The sequence below is a fragment of the Limulus polyphemus genome, unplaced genomic scaffold, assembly GCF_000517525.1.
Source record: "Limulus polyphemus unplaced genomic scaffold, Limulus_polyphemus-2.1.2 Scaffold118, whole genome shotgun sequence".
Lineage (NCBI taxonomy): Eukaryota > Metazoa > Arthropoda > Merostomata > Xiphosura > Limulidae > Limulus > Limulus polyphemus.
The window spans coordinates 252,187-267,524 of record NW_013665728.1 but is presented as its reverse complement, the minus strand read 5'-3'; the positions used below and the strand labels follow the sequence as shown (position 1 = coordinate 267,524).

Sequence of the window (15,338 nt, the reverse complement as noted above, 5' to 3'; positions counted from 1 at the left end):
TCTATGTAATAGTTCAATGATACATATATTTTATGCATAATTAATAGAAGGGTTTTTTAGTTGACATTACAGTATATTTAAATTGAACATGTTGCAATTACACGACCTTAATTTTTTGTTATATTGAATAAGAATATCCAATTTCTTTTTATTTGCACATGTCCAATGGTTAGATACAGATTTTTTTTTTTTACCGTTCAATTTGATATTTATGTTGCTAATGTATTTCTGTAAAATAATGAATTTATCCTATTCATCTTCTTTCTCTCTTATTTTTCTACCAGAGCTATAAGCAGCATGATTTCATCTTTGTTTTTCCCAGTGATACCATACTTACTTCAGTTCTGCTTGTTTATTTTTTGGGGTGCTGTAGCCATGTATCCTTTTTTATTTTCCACATTGTATACACGTATATGGTAAATTAACATTAAAACCTAAGCAAACATAGATTATGTTCTTTGAAAACATTACATTAAACTCATCCATCTTATAAATGTAGATCATTCTTTTAAACCAGAGGTGTGTTTATAGCAAGTATCAACATTGTCCTATGTTATCACGTAGTGAAAAAATCAACAGCAACTTAATTCATAAAGAAAACAAAGCGGGTTAGATTCAGAATTAATTAAAATAGAAAGTACAATATTTTAATAATTTATATGTGTACATGATACATATATGACATTTGCGATTAGTTCACTATCACAAAGCTGGATTCTTAACCATAAACTACAAGGTCTATTGCTTCATCTGGAAAAGCAGTCTATAGAAATGTGAATCAACATAATGTATCATCTGTGCAAGACAGTCCCACTTGTGATCCTAAGGTAATTTTTGCTTGTACTGTATTTCGTTTAAAATGTGTAGATATAATTTAACCACAAACTGAAGTATAATTTTCAGTAGAATATATAAATAAATAGTATATTGTAAATTATTTTGATGTATACTAGTTGCATCATCAGTTTTTTAAGATTCTCATGATTCTCTCAAACAGTTTCAAGTATACTTATATATCTCTCTTTTGCCCGAAACACATCAATTATTCTCTACATCAAAACCATAATCTATTAATATGCTATTGATAAGCATATTTTACTGCACCTACACATAGAAAACTAATTAAGGACTCTGAAACTGTTCTATATGAATGATTTTTGTTTGCTTTACTCTGTTGTTGAGTGCATTGTTCGTACAAAAGTCTTTCTCACTTTCTAAATCTTTGAATTATGAAATGATCATGGGGCATTTGAAGGGGGGGGGGTACTTGCCCCTCCTTGGAAAATGAGAAACATAATTCTTTCTTTATTCATTTAGCAAGTATATGTATTTGAATTTACAAGGTTTTTATTCACTTCACAATTTCACACTATTTATTACACTTAATTTTCAATTGGGATCAACCTGTTTCCACCTGATGGTAATACTGGCAACAGGTTATCAAAGGGGCTGATGCAGTCTTGCAGACATCACATGAGACAGTGCAGTCAGGGTCAACCAAAATTTACTATTACTGAGTATTTATAGCTACAAGTCTGCAGTATGGTATAAGCTAACTTTTCAATTATTAAACCCATCAAATCTGACTGTGAGAGCTTGCATATTCTCTTGATTGTAAGTGCAAAACTTTGAAGGTGGGTCCATTGTTCCTTGATTTTGACTTTGCCTCCCCCCACAGAAAAATTTCTACAGACACCCTTGGAAATGGTGACTAATATTATCTATAATTGTCATTAGTAAATGGGACTTGACATATTTCAGTTCTTTAACTACGCTACAATATTTATACATTACAATATTTTCATGGACAAAACTTGAAAATGCATTTGTGTACATGGGCATGTTACAGTTTTACAACCATGCACTACAATTCAGTTTTTCTTTTCATATAATACATATTGACTATATGAGCAACAAGAATTTCTGAAATGAAAGTTTTTTACTTAGAACTAAATTTCTATCGCAAGATGCTACAGCATTACTAAAATCCTTGTTAACCATTTTCCCATGTTTATATTATGAAGTTTTTTTTTATTAATCCTTTCATTACGAAATTAATTTTCAGGCTGATTCCCAAAAAAGTGTCTATTATCCACCCAAAAATAAAAGTATGGATTTGACCCTTTGTATTACTTTTTCAATATTGAAAGAAATTGTATTTGCTATATCTGACAGTAATAGTGAAAAATAATGATTTAAACAAAAATTGAGGAAAATTAGAAGAAAAGTGTTCTCCAGTAAATGGCATAAATATAGACAAAACTCAGTAAGAGGCAAACATCATTACAAAATATAAAACAAATAATTTAGATGATAATATTTAAGATATGAAGAAGCTGTCTTTATATAGATTCTATATGTGTTCCTGTAAAGTTGGCAATTTTGTAATGAGGCATATAAACATCCAAGTTTCATAGCATTGAACACAGATGGCAGCACACATGCAGGTTTGGCGATTGTTTCAAGTACAGGGGGATATTCCTGCATGTTACAGAAGAGAGAATTTTTTTTGGTAGCTGTGGGGTAAATCCAAATTTCGCATTTAGTGGGTATAAATGTTTATTCAGATATATTCGAACTACGCAGCAAAAGAGCTAATTTAAATTTTTTATGTTCCTTTTTTTACATTGTTTTATCTTGGACTAGTAAATGTTTTGTTGTATTTTCATTTTGTTTTTCTTCTTTATCAGGACTTTAAAGAGATCACTACTGACATACATTGTGTTTTTTCTGCCTACGAAAGTGAATCAAACCTTCTTCGTGCCCAGATCTATAATGTTTTTGGTTTGTTCTGGGCAGTGTTTTTCATTATTGGTGTGTGTCAACTGTCCCTTTCCATTGCCTTTTCTACCTATTACTGGACATTTAACAAACCAAAAGATATACCTTCCTTTGCTGTTGCAAGTGGTATTGGGACATGCTTACGGTGAGCTTTATTTTATTTACACATTGATCATAGTTATATATTGTCATGCATTCATGTAAATAAAGTGATAGTGTTAAACATTGTTTTGAGTCACAGGTATATAAATGTAATAAAAAACTGTAATTAAATGTATATACAAGATGTTTATGTACTATGGGTATTTAGATGATCTAGATGATGTACAGGTTAAATATTTGGCTTAAATGCATAAGGAATTGCAGAAAGTTCACTATACTGGTTTCTGTAAATTGCATTTGGAAGTTCCACTGTTGCAACTCCTCAGTGTTGCCATAACAATTTTCAACTGCAGCATCCATCCTTACAGTAGATTAGTTGTTAAAATGGTAAACCTGCATCTGCAGAAAGCCCTTCAACCACTAGTCAGTAGTAGAGCATGGTAGCCAGACATGATGAAAATGGTAGCTCACCACCAAATTCCCCACAAACATCTACTTCAAAATTGTATGGGACAGGATACAGTCTTGCATGAAAGTGACATCCTGCATGATCATTGTGCATGTTGCTAAATCCTGTGATTTTTGTGCATAAAGAAGAATGGTCCAAGGATAAAGTCAGTGATTAAACCACATGATATGGTGATATTTTGGGAATACAAGATTTATTCTGAATGTCACCTTTGGATTTTCATTGGCCTAGATAACACAATTATGACTATGACGAATGAAATGGGACTCATTAACTGCAAAAAGTGCCTTAAGCTTCAATGAAAACATTTTTCAGAATGTATGTATAGTTACATATTTTTAATGTTGGAACATACTTGATGGTGTTGACAAAAGACTTTCCTCATTATTGGCCATTGGAAACTGGTCTATCATGTCACATCCTGGGCACTCCTTGCACAATGGATAGATTCTGGAGCAAGGGTTTCATTGGTATGTAAGCACCTTGTTAACATTGTCTTAGATGATCAGATATATAATTTCCTCTTTCTTGGAACTTTGTAATCAGTCTGCTGACAGCAACAGTTGTACATAGTCCACATGTTATGTTTAGTGGTGCAGCTGCACAAAGTATGTTTATAAATATACAGTCAAAGGTTGGAGGACATAGTATAGAAAGAAATGGTCAATAATGTATAAGTACATGTGTAATTTTTATTCTTACAAAAAGAAAAATATATAGTGTGTGATGCAGGTGCAATATAAAAGTGTTTGAATAAAATCTTGTAGTAAAACAAACTATCATAAATATCTGTACATAGTCAAGTAATAGTCAAAATTTTAATTAATTACAGCTATATTACACTGATTGAAATATTTTACCAGGAAGCTTATTTGACCATAACAGTCATCTTGTACAAGTTTGTAATAATAGCCTAAACATGTACTGGAAAGTTCCAAATGATATGAAATTTCTCATGATAGTCTGACTTTAATAAAATTCCAGGAAAAGTCTTGCATGTTTGAAATTTTAAAAATTCTGCATAGATATTTAAAACAGTTGTGCAAATGAATAAACATCTTCACTTGCTTATTCTTAAAATTCTAAGTAGGAACAGCTAGAAAGTATACAATTTATAAATCTTATTTTATATATATATGTGTTGGGAAGTTTTGTGAAGTAATGCATAGAGGTTTGTGTGTGTGTGTATATCACCTAAGACTTTCTTCATTGTTGACTATTGTGACCATGCTGGGCAGACTGTGTGGAAAAGGTAATTTTTGATCTAATTTATATGTAAAGTCTACACTTTATCACTGATAATTATGCGTTAAATGTAAAAAGCCTTTCAAGTAAGTATTCAAAATAAGGTTAGTGTTTTAATTTCTCCAAAAACGTGATAAACAAAAACGTGATAAATTGGTATTATTTAATAATATGATTCCTACAATTCTTTCATAATGCAATTTTGACTACAGAAGTAGACCAAGAATTATGCACAGAGAATTTTTAAACTATGGGACAGACATTTAAACGATTAGATCATCCTGGAAGTAGTGCATTATTACAAAACCATGGTATTGATACTGCTATAATACTGCATTTTCTTGAGGTAATGTAAATACAGTTGGAGTTTATATATAGATACAAATACTTAGGAATTGGATAAATATAATGTTTGTCAGTTTAGTGTACGTCAAGTTATGAATAACCTAAGCCTCTTGATGAAATAATGCATTGTAATCATTATAAGTAATATTGAACATTATACTCAATTAGCTATACTCATTCCTAGGTATATATATTTTTAGTTCTGATTTATATAGTTAGCTTGCTTTGATCAAAAGTTAATAGCATCGGACAATTATAACTCTTTGGGACAAAACTTGTTTCATTTGTCAGTGAAGCATCAAGGTGTTGGAAGGTTTCAAAAGGAAAAATTATACTATTTTTCAGCATAAGAATTGTATTTGATTCCTTTAGCAATGTTGTAGTAGGAAAGTAAAATGAAAGTCTGATATGAAGAATACTCCATATTTATTTTGTGGATTTAAGATTGGCAATTAGTTAGGCTTGTATGTCTAATTGAAGGCTTTCTTATGCTCATCATACCAGTCTGCAACAAGCTTTTCAATTTGTTAGGTGCATTCTGTTGGAAGACACCCTTAACAATGGGATAGAAGTGCTGCACCATAATGTGAATAATGTCTACTTGAATGTTCTAATATAAATTAGCTATTGGTCTGCCTCACATTATCACTTTAGATTATATAGTTTTCGTTACGTTATGTTTAACTATATTTAGCTTATATTGTGCTCTTAATAAATTATAATGTAACAGCTTTTAACATTTATTTATAAATAATTTGCAGCTATTCACATGTTCTGATGTTATAACTCAAAGTAACTTCAGAGTACTTTTATATGATATTTATATTGAAAGATGCTATATTTTGTAATAATCATAAACAATATTTAACCATTTGCTCATTTATTCTTGGCTTAGAATATTAATTACCTTATCTTTTGCACTCACTTATATTTTCCTTTGAATTTATAGTTTTTGAGTAATTTCTAGTAAAAGGAACCTCATGAAAAAATACTGATTGATCAAACAATATTACAGGGAAAAGCTGAGTTTCATATTGGAATGTTATTAATCATGCTAGTTTTGCAGTAGATTGTTAAACTTAGATTACTGTTAACACATTACTTTATTAGAAAAAAATACTTATTTGTATATTATATATTGCATGAAGACTGTCTGTTTCTTCACTGCAGCAAATTAGTGTCACTTGCACACAATTTAAGTTTTTTTTTTTTTCACATTCTTCTAGTGACTGTAATGGGACAGTGGTAAATTCTACAGTTACATCACCAAAATCCAGGGTTCAATTTCCCACGATGGACACAGCAAATAGTCCCATGTGTGATTAATGTGTTGCTTATCTCAAGTTTTTTTGGCCTTTCGTTTTTTTAATGCTTCACCAGCTTTTGCCATATAAATCATAAATTTTAAGCTTAATATTCTTGTATCTCTGATAGCATAAGTCTGTTTTATTTGTTTCTTCATAGATACCATCTTGGTTCTGTTGCTTTTGGATCCCTGTTGATTGCCATTCTACGAGTAATTCGTGTCATTTTGGAATATATAGACCAGAAGTTGAGAAAGTATGACAACAAAGTGGTCAAAGTTCTTATGTGGTAAAAATGAAGTTTGCTTTTCTGTTCATAGTTGATTAAAACTTGACTCCAAAATCTGACTTATCAATCACTTCATAGAATAACATAGTATTATTGCTTTTATATTTTCTGAGATTTAACAAAAGTATTTGCTGACAGTTTACCTCCTACTTGTACATGTTTAAACAAAAAGGTCTCAAAAATCAACAACTTTGAAAATTATCTATACATGTACAACTAGATAATTACTCTTTTCTAAATGGTTACTAAATGAAGAAACTGTTTTGTTAGGTGCATTTAAAAAGTTCAAATAAAGTAACTTCTATATCTGCATCTAATTAGTAGTAGTAATACAACAATTTTAAAACATCTTTACCATAGTCTGTATTCTCATGTACATTTTACAGTCAAGCTCAAGAAATAATAAATAAATCAGCCTTTATTATAAGCTATATTAAAAGAGGCTTGAAATCTGTTATTGAAGATGAGTTATAAATTAATAATAAAATATTACATATCTGCTTTTATATATTTACAGTGTACAGCAAATAAATTTAGATATAGATCATCTTTTGATACTAACAATTATTTATTAATATGTCTGTTTTTGTAATTTTACACTTTTTTTTTTTGTCACTTAACTACATATATCTTTATTCACAGTCTCTGCAAATGCTGCTTCTGGTGCCTTGAAAAATTTCTTAAGTTTATCAGCAAAAATGCTTACATTATGGTAGGTTTATCAGCTTAATTAAAAATAATAATAATTGTCATGATATAAAAGACTGTTTGGTTTAGATAATAGTGATTAATTTATTTTTGTGAATGAATATTTTATTACTGTTTAGTTTTTGTTATAATAAGAGTTAAAAGCAGACGATTGTAGAAAATGTTGTTAATAATTCATTGACGTCGAGAATATAGAAGGTGGACAGACAATTAAGTGATAAAGATATAAATAGCGTGAGACGAGCGGAAACAACAGACAGAAGCAGACAGATAATAGCGAGAGAGAATAAAGTTGATGTGAAGTTAACTACCGTAGAAGTGATAGGCCTAACGTTTAATATGTTAGAGTAAAATTAACTGTAGAAAAGGAGATAAGAAGAAGAATTTTATTCCATCAAAGCATGGTCCTAAAGTAATTGACAAGAAGGAGAGAACTACATATATAGTATTTACGATATGTCCATAATATCTATAGTGTTGAAGAATTTATTGTACATACGTTAACTTGTTCTGAATATATATATATATCATTTTGAAAACAAGTGAAGTGTGTGCTGTTTATTCATCATTGAATTTATTGTAACAAGTCACAGATGCCTACTGTAGAAGAATCCTAAGCCCAACAACAACATAGTATATATTTATACTATTAAGAAATATAACTAAAACCCTTTCCATTTGACAATTGGAGAAAATGAGAAAGAATTATGTTTTAAATTTTGACAACTGGTGAGCCACAGCTAGGGTTATACAGTAGTAAATGGCAATAGAAGAAAATGTGAAAGACGGGAAATAAGTAGGCCTACCTATATATGCACAACTGTAGTAATGAAAATAGTGTAGAGATTAAAATTATGCTACACAACCATGTCAAGAGATTTTGATAAAGGGGTAGAAAGAGTTTCTCAACTTGGGTTAAAAGACAGTGAACTATGAGAGTTTGTTAAACAACAAGAACTGGAAAGAGAAGAAAGAAAAAGAGAGGAGAGAATAGAAATAGAAAGAATGAGAATACAAATTGAGAAAAAAGAAAAAGAGAGAATAAGAGCACAAATTGAGATAGCAAAACTCACTGAACCGAAAGAAGGAGGACCCAAGAATGACAATAGAGTCAGGGCCAGCCAACCCAAGCTGCCCAAATTTGATGAATATAAAGATGATATGGATGCTTTCCTGGAGAGATATGAAAGATTCACCCAAAGTCAGAACTGGGACAAAGGTCATTGGGCAGTCTGTCTCAGCTCACTTCTCACAGGAAAAGGCCTACAAGTGTATACAGACATGACTTCAGAAGATGCCATTGATTATGAAAAATTAAAAGTAGCTTTACTGAAGAAGGTTTTCGTCAGAAGTTCAGAGGAGTCAAACCTGACACTAAAGAAACCGTATTTCAGTTTGTGGCATGTCTGTGAGGATATTTCACCAGATGGACTAACATGGCCATGTGTGAAAATAGTTTTGAGGGACTGGCAGACCTATTAGTATGTGAACAGTCCATGACCATGTGTTCAACTGACATGTTTCTAAAGGAGAAAGCACCAAATGATGTAGACAAGATGATCAAGCTGGCAGAACAGTATATAGAAGCCCATGGAGGTAGCATAACTGGCAAGTCCAAAAATGTCCAGTTAAATTTGAAACCAGTAATGGCTGAGCAGAAGCAGGAGTTTACCAAAGGTGACAGGAGGTTAATAGACAGAATGGAGAAGAGATGTTATGTTGTTATAAAATGGGGCACATTGCAAAAGAGTGCAAGTCCATTACCAGCAAACAACAGCAGAAACCTCAACATAAAGCAGCTGGAACCATTTACAAAGACAGTGCTGGTAAGAAACAAGAAAAGAGTGACCACTTGTCAAATTCAATACAAGAAAGCACGATTCATCATTGCACAACTAATGGTTGGCTCAAGTTAGCAAACAGATCAACAGTGCCAATAGTGATGGAAGCATGTGACAAATATCAAGAGGTGCTAACAAATAATAATATGCCAATATGTGAAGGCTATGTTGGGGACAAGAAAATTAAGGTTCTACGAGACACTGGGTGCAATAGTGAGAACCAGTCTAGTATCCAATGATTAGATGACAGGCAAAGTATGCCTGTGTGTGCTAATTGATGGGGCAGTGAGAAAATTTCCCATGGCAAAAATAAAGGTGGATACTCCATATTATGTAGGAGACCTTGAGGCCATGTGTATCAAGGAACTAATACACGACTTGGTGATAAGAAACATACCAGGTAGTAGAAACTTTGAGAAACTATACAGAAAGAAGATTGATGAAGCATCTGCTGTCACCACCAGAGCTCAAGAAAAGAAGAGCAAACAAGACATCAAGCCCCTGCAATTGTCAAAAAGCGATATTCCGAACTTATGTTTGCAGGAACTGAAGGAAGCATAGAAGAAAGACCCTTCACTGCAGAAACTTTGGGACAATGCCTGGAAGAAAGTCGAGCACAAAACAAAAGGGAAAGATACTTATAGAATGGAGGACCAGAAGGGAGTTCTATACCAAATCTATCAAGGCAGTTATACTGGGGAAGTTAAATAGATTATAGTACCAACAGAATACTGCACTCAAGTGATGAAGTTGGCTCATGAATCAATTGTGGGAGAACACCTAGGAACAAAGAAAACAGAAGACAGAATCACCAGTAATTTTCAATGGCTGGGAGTCATCGAAGATATGAGTAGATTCTGCAGGTCATATGACATCCACCAAAGGACAATACCTAGAGAGAAGGTAGCCAAAGTGCCATTGGGGGAGATGCCTCTTGTAGAAGAGCCATTCAGCAGAGTAACTGTGGACTTGATCGGGCTACTGTTGCCTGTGTCTGACAAGGGCAACCGGTATGTTCTGACAGTAATCGACTATGTGACACGTTATCCGGAAGCAATAGCACTGGTGAAGATAGAGACAGAGAGAGTATCAGAAGCGCTCCTGGAGATATTTTGCAGAGTAGGCTTTCCGAGAGAAATCCTTATTGATAGAGGGACCCAGTTTACTTCAGAACTGATGCAGGAAGTGTGCAGACTCATCAATACTTGGCAACTCTTTACCACCTCATACATTTCTAAATGTAATGGACTTTATGAGAGAGTCAGTGGAGTTTTAAACAGTATGCTAAAGAAGATGTGCCAAAAGAAACCACATGACTGGGACAGTTATTTGCAGGCAGTGTTATTCGCTTATCAAGAAGTTCTACAAGCAAGTACAGAATTTTCACTCTTCGAGTTACTGTATGGAAGAACAGTACAAGGTCTGATGCAAATATTGAAAGAGTTATGTACGGGAGAAGAAGAGTCAAAGTAAGGAACACATACCAGTATCTGTTAGACTTCAGAAACCAACTGAAAGGGACCTGTCAACTCGCTAGACAGAGTTTGTATGCAGCTCAAGGTAGTCAGAAACATTTTTATGACAAGAAGGCCAAAGATCAACATTTTAAGGTTGGAGAAAAGGTCTTATTTCTGCTGCCCACAGACCACAAAAAACTCACCCTACAATGGCAAGGACCTTTTGAAGTACAGGAAGTACTCAACAGAATGGACTAGAAGGTGAATATGAATGGGAAGACCAAGATCTACCATGCCAATCTGTTGAAGAAGTATTTTGGGAGAGAAGAAGACCTAATGGGTGCAGCTATTGAAACAAAGATGGATGTTGCAGGTGTGACCATCATAGATGCAGAACCAGAAGACAGTGACTTTGTCTCAGAAGATGAGGACCTACTAGACCTAAGACTACTAGGTGGAGATGAAACATACAAACATGTCAACATCAGTGAAGAACTGACTGGCAAGCAAAATAAAGAGTTACAAGATCTACTGTGCCAGTATGCAGATATCTTCAGGGATACACCAGGAAAGACAGACATTGTGCAACACAAGATTGAGACCATAACCAGGCATCCAGTCAAAGTGAAGCCCTATCAGATGCCTTATGCAATGAAAGATCTTATAAAGCAGGAAGTTGAGGCAATGTTGAAAGCTGGAATCATCGAGCCTTCAAATTCAGCCTACTGTTCACCAGTTGTATTCATGAAGAAGAGGGATGGATCAAACCATTTCTGCATAGACTTCCAGAATCTGAATCCTTGTGACAAAGTTTGACTCTGAACCTATGGGCAACCGAGAGGCCATCATGGCAAAATTAGATGGGGCCAGGTTCTTTACAAAGATCGACGTCAGTAAAGGTTATTGGCAAATCCTGATGGAGATGGGATATAAAGAGAAGACAGCATTTATAACACCAGATGGATGTTACCAATTTAAGTGGATGCTATTTGGGTTAGTCAATTCAGCAGCAACATTCAACTGCATGATGAGGAGGATGCTGCATAACATCAAGCACTATGTGGATGACATTCTGACACACACTGCAAGATGGGAAGACCATCTGAAGAGACTTAGACAACTGTTCCAGTGAGTGAGGGCAGCAGGCCTCACCATCAGACCATTCTGTGCTGGAGTTTGTTGGACATAAAGTGGGGGACCAACAGATAGCTATGGAAAAGGAAAAGATAATCCGCATACAAGATACGCTAGCTCCAATGACCAGGCAGCAAGTCAGATCCTTCCTGGGGTTAGTGGGATACTACAGGAAATTTATCCCAAATTATGCTGAAATTACTGCACCATTGACTGACCTGATCAAGAAAGGCTTGCCCAACAAGGTGAAGTGGGAAAAACCACACCAGGTGGCATTCCAGAAATTAAAGAACATATTGGGAAGCTCACCAATTCTTAGAATGCCAGACTTCAACAAACCATTCATTGTTTAGGATGATGCTTTAGGAATTGGAATTGGGGCAGTGCTCTTACAAGAACATGAATATGGTCTGTTTCCAGTAACATATATAAGTAAAAAGCTGTTAAATAGTGAGAATAACTACTCCATGATTGAATGAGTGTCTGGCCATTATATTTGCCATTCGGGAATTCCAGAACTATTTATATGGGAAGGAGTTCGTCATCCAGACAGACCATCAACCACTTGCTTACATTCAGAGGTGCAAGATTGACAGTGTGAGGATCATGAGGTGGGCATTGTACCTTCAGAACTACAGGTACTGCATTGAAGCTATCAAAGGGACTGCAAATGTTGGAGCAGACTGTATGAACTAAGAACAGTCTTTGTATATAGTAATAAAAAAAAATTAAATATTTTATCTTGAAGAGGGGTTTATGTCATGATATAAAAGACATGGTTTAGGTATTACTGATTAATTTATTTTTGTGAGTGAATATTTTATTATTGTTTAGTTTTTGTATTGAAGGAAGTTCCGTTAATAATCCATTAACATCAAGAATATAGAAGGAGGACAGACAATTAGTGATAAAAATATAAATAGCGGGAGATGAGCAGGAACAGCAGACAGATAATAACAAAAGAGAATAAAGTTGGTGTGAAGTTAACTATCATAGAAGTTATAGGCCTAATGATTGACATAAGCCTAACATTTAATATGTTAGAGTGAAACTAACAGTAGAAAAGAAGATAAGAAAAATAATCTTATTCGGTCAAAGTGTGGTTCTAAAGTAATTGAATCAGCATGAGTGCACTTTGAGAAAAAGAAACAGAGGATCTTCAAAACAAAGAAGACCAAATGATTACAGTAACTCATGCCACAATTGTAAGTGAATCATAGAGAATACTAGTGCAACAGAAATAGAGAAGATAGTTCTGCTTGTCAACTGAAATCCTAAAGTAATTGAATAGGCCTAAGTTGATACTTGACAAGAAGGGGAGAACTACATATATAGTCTTTATGATATGTCCATAATATCTATAGTGTTGAATAATTTATTGTACATACGTTAACTTGTTCTGAATATATATATATTAATTTGAAACCAAGTGAAGTGCATGCTGTTTATTCATCGTTGAATTTATCACTAACAAATCACACCTACTGTAGAAGAATCCTAAGCCCAACAACAACATAGTATATATTTACACTATTAAAAAATATAAATAAAACCTTTCTATTTGACAATTGGAGAAAAAGAGAGAGAATTATATTTTAATTTCTGGCAATAATAAATGATTAAAGGACCATGTTAAGTATATCACGTACACTTAAACTCAGAATTTCATTTCTAATAATATTAAATGACACATTAAAGTTGTATATTTTTTTTCTTGAAATTATTGATGCTTATTTTAATATAACTGATGAATACTTCTGTTACTGTGATATTTTAGGTAAAACTGATTTCCCCTAAGAGTGACAAGATAGGTTTGCACAATAATTATTTATTCGTTGACAAACTGATTTGTGAGAAATAGACATTTAACTCAAATTTGCAATCAGAAGAATAGCATTTTATTAAAAACAAATGCAGAGAAAATATTTATTTTACTTGCTACAATAGATATCACATCTACTTGAGAGTTAGGTTTGAGGACTCGGACTACACACAAGACTAATTCTGGTGACCTCCTGTTCCAGACTAGATAAATCTTATGTTGCTTACTTAAATTGCTAATGTCAGACTTACTCAGAATGACTAACACTAATTGCTTGACTGGTCATTCCTAATGATGCATGAGTGAGAGGTCATTATCTCACAAGATCATTTGACTCTCAATAGAAAAGATATCTGTAATTTCACACACACTATGAGTGACATTGCAACTGTCTTTCCTATGGGAAGACAAAAGGTATTACTCTAGGTCAATGATACAAAGCAGTAGGTAGCTAGATCAAAAGGAACTTAATAACCTTCTTAATCAATATGTCATGTGGAAACTGCACAAATAACAAATTTTGAAAGGTTCTACATTAATACAAGGAGGTAGTAAACACATGGTTTGCTTATATACCACATTATTACAAACAAGTTTCTTATTGGGTATTACTGTTGGTATGTGATTAAGTCAAGAGAAAATGTACTTTGTATTATTTTCAAATATATTCTAAATTGTTTTATCGGGCATATTTTTTATACTTGCAGATCGGTATTTATGGTAAGAATTTTTGCACCAGTGCCAAAGATGCTATGTTTCTTTTAATGCGTAACATAGCTAGGTAAGTAACTGCACTATTAGAGCACAATTGATTAAAATTTCTAAGTTAAGAGTATCAACAATATGTGATTATAAATAAACTTTGTGAGCATTAAAGTAAAATATCATTTAAGGTACAATTAGTTGTCAGATGAATTTCTTTATGGGTTAAATGATATTTGAATCTATTAACTGTTAATAAACACTATTTTCTTATTGGTAGCAAAGATAATAAATTGAAATCACTTTATCAGTTGAAGTCCATAAAATAGTGCTAATTTACTTAAAACTAATATTCTATAATATACACACAATTATTTTTCAACAACTATGGCATTTGACCTACATGATACCCTTAACACTCCCTGTGCCATTAACCTTCTTATACCATAACCATTAGTGAGATATGACTGACTTTGTAATCACAGTGTACTTTTAAAATGTGAAAGTAATTTGATGTAGAAATTTCATAATATTGGAATTTTTTATAATTGTTTTCCAAAATGTTCTTAAGCTGTTAACAAAAAAAAGGCTAACATAGTTTAATGTGACAATTTATAATTTTGTAGACAACGATAAGGAATATGTAATCCCAATTTTGATTAATCATATACTTTGTTTACAGTGTATGTATGTTTTCAAAGTTAATAGTGATTGGTTAACTGTTTTGTATAGTGGTATACTCTTTGTTATTGATGATGTTAGAAAAACACGTAGGTTAAAGAAGTCTTGATAGAAATGAATAAAAACCATATAACCCGATCACTTCCAAAAGGTGGACCTTTCTTCTTCAGGGGCAAACTGTTTGCCTCTGTAGAAGAATGGTCCACCTTTTGGAAGTGCTCAGGTTATAGGGTTTTTATTCATATCTTTATTATTGAGTAATTGTACCCAGTTTTTGATACTCATAAAGTGTTTAAAAAAAATTCCTCAGTTAATAAACAGGATATCTACTGTTCAACTATGATCATTTAACACATTTTTGGATGCAATACTAAATGAATCATCAGGTAACGTTGTAACAACTCTTCCTGTAAGTATGAATCAGAAAGGTTGTTTTATATACATAGTTTTATGTATAT

General features: G+C 33.0%; 1 protein-coding gene across 2 annotated transcripts in view; it reads left to right on the top strand.

Annotated features, from left to right (window-relative positions):
* Positions 1–15,338, top strand: part of LOC106472141 (choline transporter-like protein 2) — a 68,677-nt gene that overhangs the window by 47,809 nt on the left and 5,530 nt on the right. For both annotated transcript variants that reach the window (XM_022401570.1, XM_022401563.1), the window contains exons 13-18: positions 285–377; positions 737–827; positions 2,691–2,926; positions 6,407–6,535; positions 7,178–7,247; positions 14,205–14,278. In XM_022401570.1, coding sequence (XP_022257278.1) covers positions 285–377; positions 737–827; positions 2,691–2,926; positions 6,407–6,535; positions 7,178–7,247; positions 14,205–14,278 — 693 coding nt within the window. The remainder of the gene's footprint in view (positions 1–284; positions 378–736; positions 828–2,690; positions 2,927–6,406; positions 6,536–7,177; positions 7,248–14,204; positions 14,279–15,338) is intronic.